Here is a 16,226-nt window from a genome sequence, read left to right as displayed (position 1 = left end):
TCAGAAATTCTTCAACTTATGTGTAGTAAAAACTACATTGGAGCATGTTAAAAATGCAGGTTTCTGCCCTCCTCCCTAGAGTTTCTCAAAAAATTGGCCCAGGAATCTGCATTTTTAACAGTGTTCCCAAATGGTCCTGATGATAAAAGAAAGGGAAAATCGTGAAACCTCAGATCCATTCATGTGCCATTTAAATAAAAGCAAGAGGAGAAGCGATGAAAAATAATTTGAAAATTTTAATTAATGATGTTGTTTATGTAGTAAAAACATAAAATCTTTTAAATAAGGTACATTCAATTTCTCAGAGCATCTAATATTCAGATAATTTATATTTCATACACTTTCCAACATTAAACAATTGACTACATAATGCATTTTCTATAAAATGGTATTACAGCTTATACAGGTTAAAGTATATTACAAAAATACTCTACACAGGAAGAATGGCAGTACATATTAGGAAATGCTACAAACATTCTGTTAAAAATATATATTTTTATCTCTTTCATGTATCATAATAATAAACAGAATATATATATTTTTCTTTCTAAAATTAAGTCTTACACAGTTTCCCTTTAGGATGGTAATATGTACAAACCTTATATCTGAATGAATATAAATAGCAAATACTATAATAGTGTTACAGATATATTAGTAACTTTTACAGAAACAAAATGGCTTTTAAATAAAAGCCTCTAGTACAGCTGAAATCTCAAAGCTATTTAAATTAGACATTCTGATATTTAGTAAGACACAATGGAGTCTCATTTCTTATTTCCAGTTGAATTACTGCAAGCAGTAACAAGAGAAAATAGAGGCAGTAGATACTGGACCAGATGTGTCAGCTGGATAAACTATTTGGGGTTTATTATACTTTGGGGGGAGAGATAAGAGTTCTTTCTCCACACCATAGTTTCTTTTGGGGCCCTGGGGTCAAAGCTAGTCCTTGGTGATGAGAAAGAAATCATTGTTCCCTCCTCAAGCGCCTGAGAAACAGTCTACTCATTCATCAGATCTGGTCCATGGTGAGGAAACAGCTCCGTGACCACTTCCGGCTATAAGCAGCTTATCTTTAATGACTGGACCTGGTTTCCTATCATTTCTAAAAACAGCTTCCGATATAACCTGTACATGGTGAAGCTGTGAAGGAACCGGATGGTCTTCTTGAGACTCTGAATGACAGTCTTGGGGAAGTGGTACGTCTTCAAGTGCTTTAGGGCGTGCAGCAGGCCCTTGCGCGTGTCCTGGTCGCCATTTTTTATCCTCCACAGGCTGAGCAGCTTCAGGAGTTGCTCACTTGATTTGCACGTCTTCACTGTTTTCTCAACGTCTTCGGTCGTCACTTTCTTCCCCGGCAAGCTTTCCATCAACTTTAGAAGCTGCTCAAAGGTGAGGTTCAGGTGTCCAATGTGCCTCCGCACGCTGTTTTCACAGAGGTCAATGTCTGAATGAAGCAAAAACAAGACATTCATTCACACAGTCTATCTAAAGCCACTACAGAACTACCCCGAGGCAAAAGGGAGTTCCCCAGCATTTCATAATTTAAAGGCCGACCTCCTCCTTTCCTTTGAGGGAGGGCTCAGGTCACGCTAGTTATTTCTGAGAACTGAGTTCAATATTATTTTGTGTTACCACAGAATAATATGCTTTCTGTATTCTCGGCATCCAACAGAGCTTTGTGAAAAGCCCACATTTGGAAAATAACAGTAAGAAACTAGAGACACATTGTTCTCAGTTTTCTAAGAAAATCTGAAGAAATGAAAAGCGTAACATTTTAGAAAAAATACAGTTAGCTATTTTGTAATATAAACTTTCATTAATTGATACCAATATATGTGCTATTTGAAAAATTAGTTGCTTCAAATAGTCTTTAATAAATAGCACCAGAGGATTATCAGCACACAGGAGATCTGAAAATCCAATAATACGAGGCCAGAGAACAGTAGGATACACATGGCCTAGAGAATATTTTGGTAATGAGCTAGGACATAAACATAGATGAGTAAGTAATGTTTCTGTTGATGACATGAGTCATTTAATATCTGTAAGACCTAAGGCAAGTCCCTTCATCTTTCTGGGATAAAATGTCTTCATTTATAAAACAGGGAATTCGATCCCATCCAATTCTAACTGTCTCTGTTTCTCTACTTCCCTTTCTTTCTGCTTCAGGGCTAATTATACTTTCAAAGAATACATTTTGTTTGCCAAAAACAGAAGACAAGTTTACTCTGCACAAGTGAAAGCATTCAACTGTCAAAGATGTTAGTCTCCTAAAATCTGTTGCCTCAGTTTCAGATGTTTGAGGCTTTAGAGTTGTGTAGGATTCCCCAATCATTTAACTACATGTGAAGAGCAGAATGGATTTCTCATTAACATTGCATCATGAAAGCCCCCCAACCATTTTTTTCCAGAATGTCCTCCCAATGCTAATTCAAGTCAGAACTTTCTCTTCTGTGTATCCCAAAGCTTATAGTACACTCTGGATGAAACTTACTCCCTTTTCCCTTCTGTATTAATTCACTCCCATCATAATACACACACACACACACACAGTTTCAAAAGGAGATTCTTTACAAAACTAAAACATGAGAGTACTTGGATTTAAATAGCCCCTTTCTCCAAGAAGCTCAAACACTTTAAAGAACTTATCTCATTAATCCTCACGACATGTGCTATTAAAATGGTAATTTTAAAATAGACTATATTGTGAGGATTAATGAGAGGATACCTAGACACTTAGATTCTCTCTGGAGAGAATTACCAGATAAATACCACATAGTTTCTTGGTAGAATTGCGAGGTAAGATCTAAAATAGTTAAAGAACTTCTAGATATATCAGACAGGATCCTCGCACACCTACTAAGGGATCCAGAGTCAGATTTCCTGAGGTTTATTCCTACATTTGAAATGTATTTTCTCTCCTTCCAGAGAGACAGTTGAAAAATTGGAGAGTAGAGTAGGTGAAAATAAAACCTCGCATGACTGATCTAGGAACAGCTTCTCCTCTATCATTTGAAAACTATTTCAGTCCAACAATAATTCCCAAAGGGAAACAGCATCCATACAACTAAACAGGTACATAGTCTCATTTCTGTTGTATGATGAGCAGGTGTTCTGATTTCTGTTTGAGTTGTTTAGTTCAGGCTACCATACCTTGGATGATCTTCTTGACCATATCTTGGTCTTTGTTTTGATGCTTCCATAACTTCAGCAGCTGGAAAGTCTGTTCTCGTGAGTTGTGTCGCTGTTTTATCCTCTCTATGCTCTCTGCATTTACTTTGGTGCCAGGCAGATTGTCTACCAGGACACTGAGCCAGTTCGGGGTAAGCTTTGTAGGAACAGCAAACCTGAAGAACGCCTCCTCACACAGGGTCATATCTAAAAGGAAGGTGGGAAGATTAAGAAGATTTACTCAATAATTTGGGCTTCCCTGGTGGCTCAGATGGTAAAGAATCTGCCTGCAATGCAGGAAGCCTGGGTTCAATCCCTCAGTAGGGAAGATCCCCTGGAGAAGGGAATGGCAACCCACTCCATTATTCTTGCCTGGGAAAATCCCAAGAACAGGAGAGTCTGGTGGCCTACAGTCCATGGGATCACAAAGAGTCGGACATGACTAAGCGACTCACACTTTCACTTTCACTCAGTAATTGGAATCTTGGATGTCTAATGGATAATAATAATAATAGCAGGAAGAAGAAGAAGGAAAGGGAGATAGAGAAAAAAAGGACAAAACCCAACACAGTTGCATTTTCCAGAATATTGCATGCTAAAATGAAAAATTTGAATAAAATCAACCTTCTATTGCCTGATGTTAATGGCAGATTGCCAATCCAGCTCGGTCCCATGAAATATTCTTTTAGAATATTTTGAAGGGGAAGAGTTTACTAAATGTCTAATAAAAATATAGTATTGCTATAAAAAATTACAGCAAAAATTCTATTACTTAATATAATATTAACATATTTTAAAGTAACTATTAAACATTCTTTTAAAGGCTTGGCTGGTATCTAAAAGTTACTTCAAGGCCAGTGTCAAATCATTGTCTTTAAGAAAGCCTGAAAAGTAACCTGAAATAGCATATTATTTTCTGCACACACACATACACACAGTATCTTTGGGAACAAGGATGGATACAGAAGTATAAGCATACATTAAGTGGGAAAATAATCAAACACAAAAACTTGTCATTTAGAAAAAAGGTCCAATAAGCTGAGTGTCTGGGTAGCATTAGTCTATCATAGGGATTAAGAGTCTGTGTTTGGATTCATTAGGTCTGGGTTTGAATCCTGACTCTGCCATTCAAGTTCATACAGTAACTTGAACAAACTTCACAGTGTTTTTGTAAAGATTAAAACCCATATAGCAAAAGTGTCTGGCAAATAGTAAGTGTTCAAAGAGTGATATAAATAAAATTATAAATGGATTAAAGAGAATGTTAAAGTTAGATGTTACTCCTTTTAACATCCCTCCCCACATTCCATCATTTAATAAGAAACCAGACAGATTGAATGACTTAGCTAAGATTTTTATAAAACAGAAAAAATGTTGGAACCAGGCTTAAATCTTAAATCTCCCAATCCACGTTGCTATGTTTTATATACATCTATGTTGCACAAAAAGATGTTTGAAGAGAGTCAAGCTGACTAAATACTAAAAGGTCAGTTATCCTCGGTGTGATGAGTCCTTGGTAGGAGGTCTGAGACTAGTGTGCTGGCAGGAGTGACAAGACGAGGATACCAACCTGATTAGTGTCATCACCAACATGGGGTGCATTCAGATACCTTGAACTTGGAGCTAGTGACCCTTCCTGAATAGAGTTTAAGACATATACAGGAACTCAGTACTTCTGTGCAATAGGTGCAGTAATACCACAGGTAACAAAGCCAGTATTGCCTTTCTAATTTGTCATCTATTTATATCACCGTGGCTCAGATGTAAAGACTCCGCCTGCAATGCGGGAGACCTGGGTTTGATCCTTGAGTCGGGAAGATCCCCTGGAGACGGAAATGGCAACCCAGTCCAGGATTCTTGCCCGGAAAATCCCATGGACAGAGGAGCCTGGAGGGCTGGGACGGTCCATGGCATTGCAAAGAATTGGACACGACTGAGCGACTAACACAATCCGATCCAAGTACTCTCAATTACTTGGCTTCTTAGTTGCCAATTTATACTTTGGCTAATAATACAGATGTGCTTAAAAGTGATAAAAATGCATAGGTTAAAAACATTCTGCAACTTGGACTCTGATAATGTGACCTTCAACATAATCTTACTTCACCCCTTTTCTGTGGGTAACGTGATTCAAGTGTGAAAGTCAGGGTTTGGAGCACTATTATAGGAAGATGGAGACTTTTTGAAAGATTTTTGAGTTGTGGCTTTAGCAATGATGCACAGAGAATAGTCTTAGTTGGTTAAAATTCAAGAAAGGGGAAATATAAGTTTAACTAAGAAGGACCAGAGAGTCTTGTATTCAACCCAGAGGTGGTACGAAGATTGATATTTTGAAACATAATTACCTATTCCGCATTTGTGAGTCGATGATTCGCTGCTACCAGAACATATATTGTCATGCGTTGCATTTCCTTTCTGAGTTAACAGGAGCCCAAATGCACTGCAATTCGTGTGTTTTCTACAGGGCGCTTTGGATGATGTCTCATTCGAGAAGAACCCATCTGGACATCTTTTGCAAACTGTATTTCGCTCCGGGGTTCCTACAAAAATATCAAGCCGTTTAGCACATTGTTCTCAAGTACTCTCGCAGCAGAAACCATCTTAACAGAGTTGGGGTAAGACTTTTCACTTGGTTTTTACTGCTACTATTATGTTGCAGGAAACTTCAGGCATTTTCATTTTTCACTTCATTAGACAGAACAAAACTTCTACAGTGAACCCCTTAGGCATTCTTTCCTCCTTGTAATACAAACACAAATGTGTTCTGTTGTTACCTACAAAGCACATAATGGGAGAGGGAAGAAAAGAAGGGTAGGATATTCAATTAGTCCTGCCTGTGCTGAAGTTGTCAGGAAGATCTTGTTGTCAGCCATATTCTCCACACAATTATCCCTGGAAAATCATGAAAATAACTGCTGTGTAACCACTGTAATATCATTCTCTGAAATCAGTACCCGTGGTATGCCACATCGTTAAATCCCAATCGATTCCTACGGAAGTTCTTTCTTTTCTGAATCCTAATTGTGAAGCAATTCGTAAGTGTGCTAACCCCAAGAAGTAAAAATTTACAACATTATAATAAACTTTTGAAGGTGGCAATAAAGTTAACTGTGGACTTAAGCGTAAGCCTGCAGTTACATAATAAATGGAAGATGATATACCATTTGCTTAAACTGTTGAGTTTAAAAAGGGCACAGTCGTTAAAATTTCAGGCAAGGGTGACTGAAAGGGCATTTTCTTTCATGGTGGAAAGATACTTGATAAATTTGGGGAAATCATTGGCAGGAAAACTTGAACCAGTCAACAACCCAAGATGCTATTAAAAATAAACATCTTTAAAACCCTTGACTCTATGCCTGAGTAGATCATACATTATAGTGTATTTGCATATGAAAATACCTCCATCTAGTGTAAGCTAGTTGAACAGATTTAGACTCCAGTGTTCAAATGTAGCTATTCCAGGGCAATTCTGGCTGACACAAGATACCAAATACTAAAGAAACAAATGAAAGTTAGAGAAAGTTAATAAACTTCATTTATTAAAACTTTTAACCTCCCATTTCATTGCATTCTCTACCAAAAAAGGGAAAAAGAGCACAGTGAATTTGGTTTTATTTTCACCTCTGGCTTCTTTCTTTTCTAAAGGGTTTGATAATGCATTGACCAATAAAAATGACAAAAAGGTGGCAGAAAAAAAGAAAAGGGGAGACCAAGCATGAAATTTTAACATGCTAAATGCCATTTCCAGGGTTGCAGTGACATTATCTTAGGAACCACCTTACAAAGAGGTCTCTTTTTTTTTTTAGTATTTTCTTACTATACTCCTCTCCTTAAAGGGGATCCAACTCCACACCAAATTCTACAGTATCATAAGCAGAGGTATTTGGGCATGGACTGCATGGTATTATTTTATTGTGAATATTCTGGGAATAAATGGTCTTAGACATCTGGATCCAAATCTCCCTTTGTCAGCTGCACAAAGAAGAATCTTTAATTCTTCACATACGTGTTGATGGCTTGGGTGTTCTTCTGCATTCCAATGAGAAGGTCATAGGCACAAGACACTCTTCCAGGTAATTTAGCCTTTAAAGTTCCTTACCAAGAGGAATCCAAGAATTATAGAAGGAAAGTTTCTTAATATATGTGGAGGCTTTATGTAATGACCTTTCTGTAAAGGGCTTCCCTCTCTCATGATTGACAGAACTTCTTATAAAAGGATGTATCCATCTAAGTAAATGATTTTGCCTTGTTAATGTCAAGAGAAACACCCAAAGTATAATCTGGTAGGCAAAACGTGAAACAGAATGGCAAGAGGAATTTTGCTTTTCAGTTGAGAATTCACCATGCTAGGCATAAACAATTATATAAGAATTATACAACTAATAGAACTAACTACAGTTGATCCTTGAACAATGGTGGGTTAGAGGACCCAACCTCCTTGCATTGGAAAATCCCATTATAACTTTATAGTCAGCCTTCTATAGCCAGAGTTCTGCATTCACAGATTCACACAACTGGGATCAGGTATTACTGTAGTATTATTGAAAAAAATTTGCATAGAAGTGGACCCACGAGGTTCAAACCCATGTTATGCTGTTCAAGGGTCAGCTGTAAAATCTGAAGACAAGGCAATCTGACTTCAAAACAACAGAGAATGAATGTTAAATACTCTTTAGACTAAAACTGCAGAATCTTGCCTTCTCTTTGGTCTGGAAGCCTTTTATATTTTAGGCAGAGAGAGGTGAGTAAATAAATAAACCTCTGTGTACCTTTGTGCTAAGACTTCGATTGCGTGCTTACTTCATTCTACAAACAGATTTTCATGCTTATATGAGTAAAATTCTTACTATTTCCATTATTTTTCAAAACTTTCTAGTTTCCAAACTGCAATGCCCTGCTTAATGAATTTTCCTACATATATAAATTACTGAATGGAATTAAATGCATCTGTTTCTGTTGGATGGGCTTCTCCCTCTACAACTTGGGTTAGCTTTTGAGTCGCAAATTGTCATCCAGTAAAAATTAGGAAGTGTCACCAATTTCTCCCTCAAAGACTTATACTAGAGGCATTTTAAGGAACTGTCATGCAATTTGCACCCTCTGTGACTGATTTTATAAAATTCAGAACTTAGGACACTTAATAGTTCAGTTTTTGAATATATTTAATTCGTGTCCGACTCTTTGTGACCCCATGGACTGCAGCCTACCAGGCTCTTCTGTCCATGGGATTTTCCAGGGAAGAATACTGGAGTGGGTTGCCATTTCCTTCTCCAGAAACCTAAAATGTTGATAATAATTTAGACTCTATATTGCAACTTCTGAAAGTCAAAATGGTTACAAGTAATTCACATGCTCTGAACCCATGGTTGTCAACTAGGGGTGATTTGGCCATCCAGGGGACACTTTAGTGGAAAGAGTACTATTTTAGCATTTAGTGGCTAAAGACCAGGGATGCTGCTGAACATGCTACAATGCACAGGACTGCTGCCCACGAAGAGAATTATTCAGCCCCCAAAGTTAGTAGTGCTGAGACTGAGAAACACTGATTCAAATTGAATAACTGGAATCTATACCCATACTGCTTCCTCCAGAAAAGTGAGTGAATACTCTTAATTTTTCCAGGCCAGGAGAACATGCAGACGATACTGAAACTTCATGAACGTAGCAAAAAAAAAAAAAAAGGGGGATTGCAGCTTTAAAAAATTCAGTGCAAAGTGGCCTTAATCTCTGCTCTTCAAAATGCAAAAAGAGAAAGTACTTTGTTTGTAGACAAGTACTTACTCTTGGCTTGCCAGTCTGTTTTGTCTAAGATAAAGAATCAGCTTCATAGAAGAGATGCTGCTATAGCCGTTATCCTCCCAGACACTCAACTCCCCTGCCAAAGGAAAAACTAGCTTCATTTTTAATAATGAGCTGCAGTTCCCCTAGCCATTCTCACTTTTTATATAATTAATTATAACTACTCACTGTTTGCACGCCAGAGCCTCATTAATATCAGCATAATTACTCTCTTGGTATCAATTAACATTTCTGATGTTTGTCCAAAAGCACTGCACTCTGAGGCTGTCCATGCCAAAGTGAAACACAGACATAGATCAGCTATGAATGGTGCAACTAAGAGTGTGTCCCTTTAAGAAAGAGCAATCCATCACACATCTCATTAGAGAGTGATTTGCTGCATTTGAGATTTGTCACTAAATTGGCCCGTCGTGGCAAAGTGCTCCTCTGAGGAATGGTTCTTTGGCAGCCATCCAGACACATAGTACATACCTAGCAGATTCCATTACCTTTGTAATTTGCTATCCTGTAATGTCATCAGGACCAACTTGTTCCCTTAAACTTCCCCCACTACCTGACTCTGTGTGATGTTAATGAACTTGGCTGGTACATACCCGGGTGTAGCACTCCGAACCCAGGGGGACAGCTCCTGTGCTTCAAGCAGAACTCCAGCTCCAGATAGCGCCCCTCCTCACATTCACACACGCGGTTATGGGTGCGACTGCACTCCTGCTTGACATACTGCAGTTCCTTGCACACTGGGCTGCAGTACAGACACTCGTCACTGGTGTGCCAGGTGTCCGTGTAGTAGTGGTCAGGACAAGGGGCACACACGGTCTTCCGCCTTGCCGTGCAGGGCTGTTTCAGGAAGGTGCCGGGAGGACATTTGTCACACATCAGCTGACGAGAGCTCTCAGGGTCATAATGAAGGTACTTTGGAGGAAAGGTTTCCTGGGTGGTCCATTTAATGGAGATGTCTAGGAACTAGAAGAAGAAAGGGAAATAGTGGTATGTTAGCATGGAAATGGGGTGATTCTTCTGTGCAAAAGCATCATTAACCTCAGAGTCCTTTACTACCTGGAACCTCATGCTGTTCCTGCCTGCGGAGCTAGGACCACAGAAAACAAGTTCAGAAGCCATAACTCTTGCCTCTAAGTAGATTAATCTCCAAGACCATGATGGCAGTACCAGCAAAGTATATTAGGAAAACATAGCTCATAGATAGCTGGAGTGGAAAGCTCATCAAAGTAGAAATTATTACACTTAGATGCACCGCTAAATAGCCTGTGTGCCTTGAGTAATACTTTATCTCCTTGGGTTTTAGGATAATCATTAGATTAGTGAGTTGGGTGAACTAGTGAGTTAGGTGAACTAGATTCTCAGGATAGCTATACCAGGATCCCTAGACTCCTTGATAAAAATGTAGATTCCTGGAATTTATATTCCTAAAAATTCTGATTCTACAGACGTGAATTTTAAATTTAAAATTTTGAATTTTAAATCCTCAGATGGGACTGAGGATTTAAAAATGTCCTGCAATGATTCCCATCTGTAGAACCCATATACAATAAATATTATTTCACTTATTCACTTGTTGGTAGTTATGTACCAGGCTCTGTTCTGGGTATTTGGGATACAGGAGTGAATAAAATAGTCAACAAACTCTATCTTATGGACTTTATTTTAATAACAAATTATACATAAATTATGTGTTAGAAGATGAATGTTGTAAAAAAGTGAGCAAGTAAAAGATTGGAAATATGGAGGGGAAGGTGGAGAAATTACAATCTTTATTATGGGGTGATGGTCACAGGAGTATATTTAAGATCAGATATTTTTCTTTCAGTTTTCCTGTTCTAAGATGTAATGATTTCACATGTATGTAAACAGTTGGTGATTATACTCACTCTGGTCATTCATTCACTCATGAAGCAGATATGTATTGCATGCTTGCCAGAAATACGCTGATGAGAAGATATAATCTTTGTGCAGCTGGTAATCTGCTGGAAAACTATTAAAATTTTAAGACTGATATTTCCTCCAGAATATCAGTGTAGTCTTGAATCTTATAGGTGACTGATGTCTAGAAAATGAAATGATCACCTCTCTTGAGGTTAATTGGGGAAAACTTGAGGGAGTAGGCAGGGTTTCAGAAGTTTCTATCCATAATGGCCAAAGAGGTGTGTGCATAGTAGAGAGAGAGTTGTGTGGGCCAGAATCCTGCTTGTGAAGGTGGCTCCAAATGAGTATTCTGTCTTGTATTCTAGATCTCAAAAGGTCTTCAAGGGAACACTGAAGTAGTTCTTCACACTAATTAAGAGAAAAAGTGTTGTTTCTGTGTAGGGGTTGTTTGTTTGGCTTTTATTGTTTGTTTTTGGTACAGGGATCAACACTGACTATTTTCAGACTTTTGGGAAGCAACAGGCTAAACACAATAATTTTTTCTAAACTCTCTTCTTTGCAGAACTCAGCAAATCTCACAGAAACCCTTTGACCTGGAGGAAAGTGTGCCAAGCTAGGAAAACAGCACTCCTTGTTGAATGAGGAATGACAGAGGTTAAGAAAGGCCTTTTTCATAAGCATTTGGGCATTTTAATAAGCAATAGAATCCACCTACCAGTACAGGAGATGCAAGAGATGCGGGTTTGATCCCTGGGTTGGAAAGATCCCCTGGAGAAGGAAATGGCAACCCATTCAACTATTCTTGCCTGGAAAATTCCATGGACAGAGGAGCCTGGTGGGCTACAGTCCATGGGGTCGTAAAGAGTGGAACACAACTGAGCATGCATATACACATGCCCTCATTTCTTATTGGGATATGACTAGCAACTAGGCAGTTTGGACCTAATATGAGCTGATAAACCAGAATTGAATAAAATATCTTCCCTAGGGCCACAGACCTTTTAACTGAGAGCAGTTTTCAGAGTGCTATAATGTAAAGGACCGCTAACCAACAAAAGATAGACTACAGTGGAAAATTGGGGCTGCCTTGATATTTTCAAGACACTCTCATGACCCAATGGTTTTGGGGAAAAGGATGTTCTTGAATTCCCCTGGGGCTTTTTATTGGCTAAGATAAAGTGGGTCAACAGTAGAAGAAAGAAATGGACCAGTAATGAGTGAAAGCTCTGGTTTGGTCTGTATCTTTCAGAAATCTATTCATTCAACATATGTCTCTTGACCACCCACTGTGTACCAGGCATTGTAGAAGGTCTTAGCATATGGTGACCCACAAAACAAGGATGCTCTTCAGACTGCTCACAGTCTAGCGAGAAGACAGAGAAGTGAAGGAATAAATACTTACAGATAACGATCAGTCTTTTGAAGGAAATGAAGCAAGATGAACTAACTTTGTTGCTACTTGGTCATTCTTTTTTTTTTTTTTTTTTTAATTTTCTATGCGCAGCCCGAGCCACGCGCGCACCTGACGTCACAGCCCCGGCCCAGGCGCCCACCCCACCTCCTCGCCCGGAGGCAGCCCCCTGCGCCAGGTCATTCTAATAATATTGTACTATATTTCTGAAAGGCCCTTTGTGTGGGTTTGGCTGAATTATTTCTAACATCCTCAACGCTAGGGAACGAAGTATTCCTGATGCAACTTGCAAAGACACATGAAAGCAATGAGAAATGTTTTTATTTTTTTATGTCTTGATGTTCACTTTTGATTTCCTGAAAAGCCACTTTTGAGGGTTCTGTTTTTTCAAGAGGCCCAGCTCAGAGGTCCACAGGGACACATTTGTCTTGCTTACTGTGGCTGAGTGAGCCCCATCCTGGTAGGGCTGGCAGTCCTGAGACTTAAACCTGCCTGATTTCCCATCATCCTGCCCTTCCCATGACAACGCAGCTCATTTACCCATTAGCTGACTCTTTTCTCTCTTACCAAGAAGAGATGAGGATGAAATGGGAAAACCCCACAGATGGTGCATGTGTTCCTCACTAGAAGCAGCCACACAAATACAAGATCTGACCGAGAATACTGATGCAATTTGTATTTTTCTAGGCAATTGGACATGACACTGTTGGTTTTCTGAAACCATGCTTAAGAAATTAGTTGCCATTTCTTCAAAATACAGGGAAGCTGAGGTGAAAGGAATCCACAGAGAAAAAAAATTAATAAATTAGGTTGACTTAAGGATTAGAGAGCAATTATATAATAGTGAAGATCATTTCCCCTAGGCTACCACATGGAATTATCATATATATTTTTAAAAATTGGAAAGCCTTAAAGAACTGCAGACTTGTTTTCAGCAAATTCTATGGGCCTCTGATTTACTTGAAAATTTTCCACTTTGGTAAAAAGACAGAGCTCTGTGTGGCCAAAATTAGATGCTTAGCTCTCCATCTCTGGTTAGCCTCAATTCCCGCATGGAATTTCTGGAACCAATTCTTGACAGAGGATTGGCAAAATTAATAAACCTCTTCATCTCAATCCCCTTTCTTTCTTCTGCATTTTCTAGAAAAGCAATGAAAAATATGCCAAAGGAGGACAGTCCATCTTAACACTGGCTCTGTGTCCTTTGCCAGCTGATAACATTTAAAGTCTAAGAAGAGTACAAAAGTAATTTTTGTGTGAAGTGAATAAATACTGATGAATATCTGCAAAAGCTAGGACTTGTGCATAGGTGTCTCTGCAGAAGCCTGAAGTGTCCTATATAAGAGTGTCCTATATTATAGTTTCCTATAAAAGAAGCTGCTTTTTCATGCTTAACTTTTTTTTAAATTGGAGGATAATTGATTTACAATATTGTGTTGTTTTCTGCTGTACATCAACATGAATCAGCCACAGGTATACATATGACCCCTCCCTCCTAAACCTCCCTCCCATTTCCCTCCCCATCCTACCCCTCTATGTTGTCACAGAGCACTGGGTTGAGCTCCCTGTGTCACACAGCAAATTTCCACTGGCTGTCTATTTTACATGTGATAATGATAAACATTAAAATGGAATTTTCTCTCCAGTTTTTCTTTCTTCCTCTTCCCACTCTATATCTGTCCACCAGCTACAAAAGTACAAAAGTAAATGAGGAACCAGTCCAGGTCACAGTAATTAGTGGAAGCAGAATTAAAACCCAGAGCATGTGCCATAGAATAGTATATTTTGACCAAATCCTTTAACATTGCATAGCCCTAACATGCTAGTTTTTCATTCAGACTCAAGAGCATAGTGTTAGGAGATTATAGAAGTGAGATCACCCAGTGCCTTCCTTAAGTCCACATGAATGGATGGTGTTTCTTTCTTTGTGCTAAGACTAGCACCTGTCCAAGGTAACTGATATGGAAATGTCTTAGATGACACGTGATTTCAGTATAGCTGACTACCGGTATTTGCTGCTTAAAGGATACAGGAATATACTTTCTCCATCAAGTTTACTTTTGCGTGATGCAATGCAGTCAGTCCCCTGCTGCTGCGCTTATTCTCCGGTATGAAGAACCACGAGTGACCCAGTGGGTTTCCGTTTATGGAAAATTCATTAAAAGGAGCCCACACAAAGCTTGAAATAACTACTTGGTTTGGGAGTTCCTTTTGTGATCCCTCGTCATGATCTTTGCCGCAAAGAACTATTTGAGGACTACCAGAGTTAGCTAAACTTCTGGTCAATTTGGAAACCATGATATTTTACAATTCATCTTAGCCAAGAAAAGAAACATTCAGAATATATACCACAGTGAGTTTCCTAAAGATCTCTTGTAGTATAAACTACAAAGCTTATTTAAAAAAAAAAAAAAACTCTTTTGCTATGAAGGTTAGCTTATTTAACTTTCTATAGTCTTATGGTATAATGGGGCTTCCCTGGAGGCTCAGACAGTAAAGAATTCACCTGCGATGCAGGAGATCTGGGTTCGATCCCTGGGTTGGGAAGATCCTCTGGAGGAGGGCATGACAACCCACTCCAGTATTCTTGCCTGGAGAATCCCATGAACAGAAAAGCCTGGAGGGCTGCAGTCCATGGGATAGCAGAGTCGGACATGACTAAGCAATTAAGCATACACCTGGTATAGTGGCCTCTTCCCTATTTCTTCCAATCCTTAAATTATTTATTTATTCATTCATTCAGCAAACACTTATTGAGACAATTACTATGCTCAGGAAATATTGCTGAACAATACAGCCAAGGAAGTTAATGTTCCTATTTCCTATAAGAATTCATCCAAAAGCCTCTGTTGGTGTAAAAAGTCACAAATCACTGCAAAACAATGAGAGGGAAAACAAAAGTAAAAAAAGGATCAAGAAAAGACTCAATAGAGAAACAGATCAGAAATGAGAAGCTGAAATGAGGTAGTAGTAAGGAGGAGAGAAAAGATAGATATATGTTAGCTAATTGCCCGTGGAGGGAGGTACTAGAAAGAGTAAAGGAGGACGTGCCCATGAATTATGACTATTAGGTATGTGGTGTTGCTGTTAATTACTGACAGCAGGAGAAAGAGGCAGTTATGGAGGAAGACAATGAATTTGGTTCTGGGTCCTCCAACAATGAGACTCAAGTGATGATGTCGAGTAGACACTTAAATATATGTATCAGGTATTCAGGATAGAAATGCAGCTAAAGACACAGATTTAAAGAGATGCAAGTTCAATCCCTGGGTCAGGAAGATCCCCTGGAGGAGGGCATGGCAACCCTCTCCAGTATTCTTGCCTAGAGAATCCCATGGGCAGAGGAGCCTGGTAGGCTACAGTCCATGGGGTTGCAAAGAGTTGGACACGACTGAAGTGACTTAGCACAGGGTTATGAGCACATAAATGGTTCCAGAAACAGAGAAGTAGCATGGCATTACCCAGGGATTTTATACATAAAAAAATGTTAAAATATAACCTTTGGGACTTTACAAACATTTGCAAGATGAGATGAAAAAAAAAGAAGGAAAAAAAGAGTAGGGATTTTACAGAAAGTTTCAAGAAAAATGCTAAATGGATGATGAATAATAAGATATGAAAAATGTACAGGGTTTAGATCCATTAGATTGATATGAACTAACCAGATCTCTTTGCTGGGAACCTGCATATTAGGGTTCCAAATTCAGTTCAACCACCAGCTTAATAACCCTTGGCCATTATCTTAGCTCTAAAAAGAGATAATTCTTATTTCATCTATTCCTATACAATTGTTTTCAATGGAGTAAAGGGACACAAATAAACTTGGTAAAGAATAAGATTCCAGACAAGAATGAGTCATGACTACATATGCTAATTACACAGGAGGTGGGAAATGGGGAACATTTTGAATCAGATTCATTTTTGGAGACATTTTGAAGTCTCTTGTTCAGTAGGAAGTCACAAA

At 38.7% G+C, this 16,226-nt stretch overlaps 1 protein-coding gene across 1 annotated transcript in view; it reads right to left on the bottom strand.

Annotated features, from left to right (window-relative positions):
* Window positions 1-219: 219 nt before the first annotated feature.
* Window positions 220-16,226, bottom strand: part of TNFRSF11B (tumor necrosis factor receptor superfamily, member 11b) — a 28,242-nt gene continuing 12,235 nt past the window's right edge. Inside the window, exons 2-5 of the mRNA XM_010863416.1 lie at window positions 9,564-9,933; window positions 5,517-5,711; window positions 3,154-3,378; window positions 220-1,444 (exon numbers count right to left, since the gene is read on the bottom strand). Coding sequence (XP_010861718.1) covers window positions 1,056-1,444; window positions 3,154-3,378; window positions 5,517-5,711; window positions 9,564-9,933 — 1,179 coding nt within the window. The 3' untranslated portion in view covers window positions 220-1,055. The remainder of the gene's footprint in view (window positions 1,445-3,153; window positions 3,379-5,516; window positions 5,712-9,563; window positions 9,934-16,226) is intronic.

Source organism: Bison bison, unplaced genomic scaffold, assembly GCF_000754665.1.
Source record: "Bison bison bison isolate TAMUID 2011002044 unplaced genomic scaffold, Bison_UMD1.0 scf7180017864491, whole genome shotgun sequence".
In the NCBI taxonomy this organism is placed as follows: Eukaryota; Metazoa; Chordata; class Mammalia; order Artiodactyla; family Bovidae; genus Bison; species Bison bison.
The sequence above is the reverse complement of the archived record's forward strand: the minus strand, read 5'-3'. Positions and strand labels throughout refer to the sequence as shown.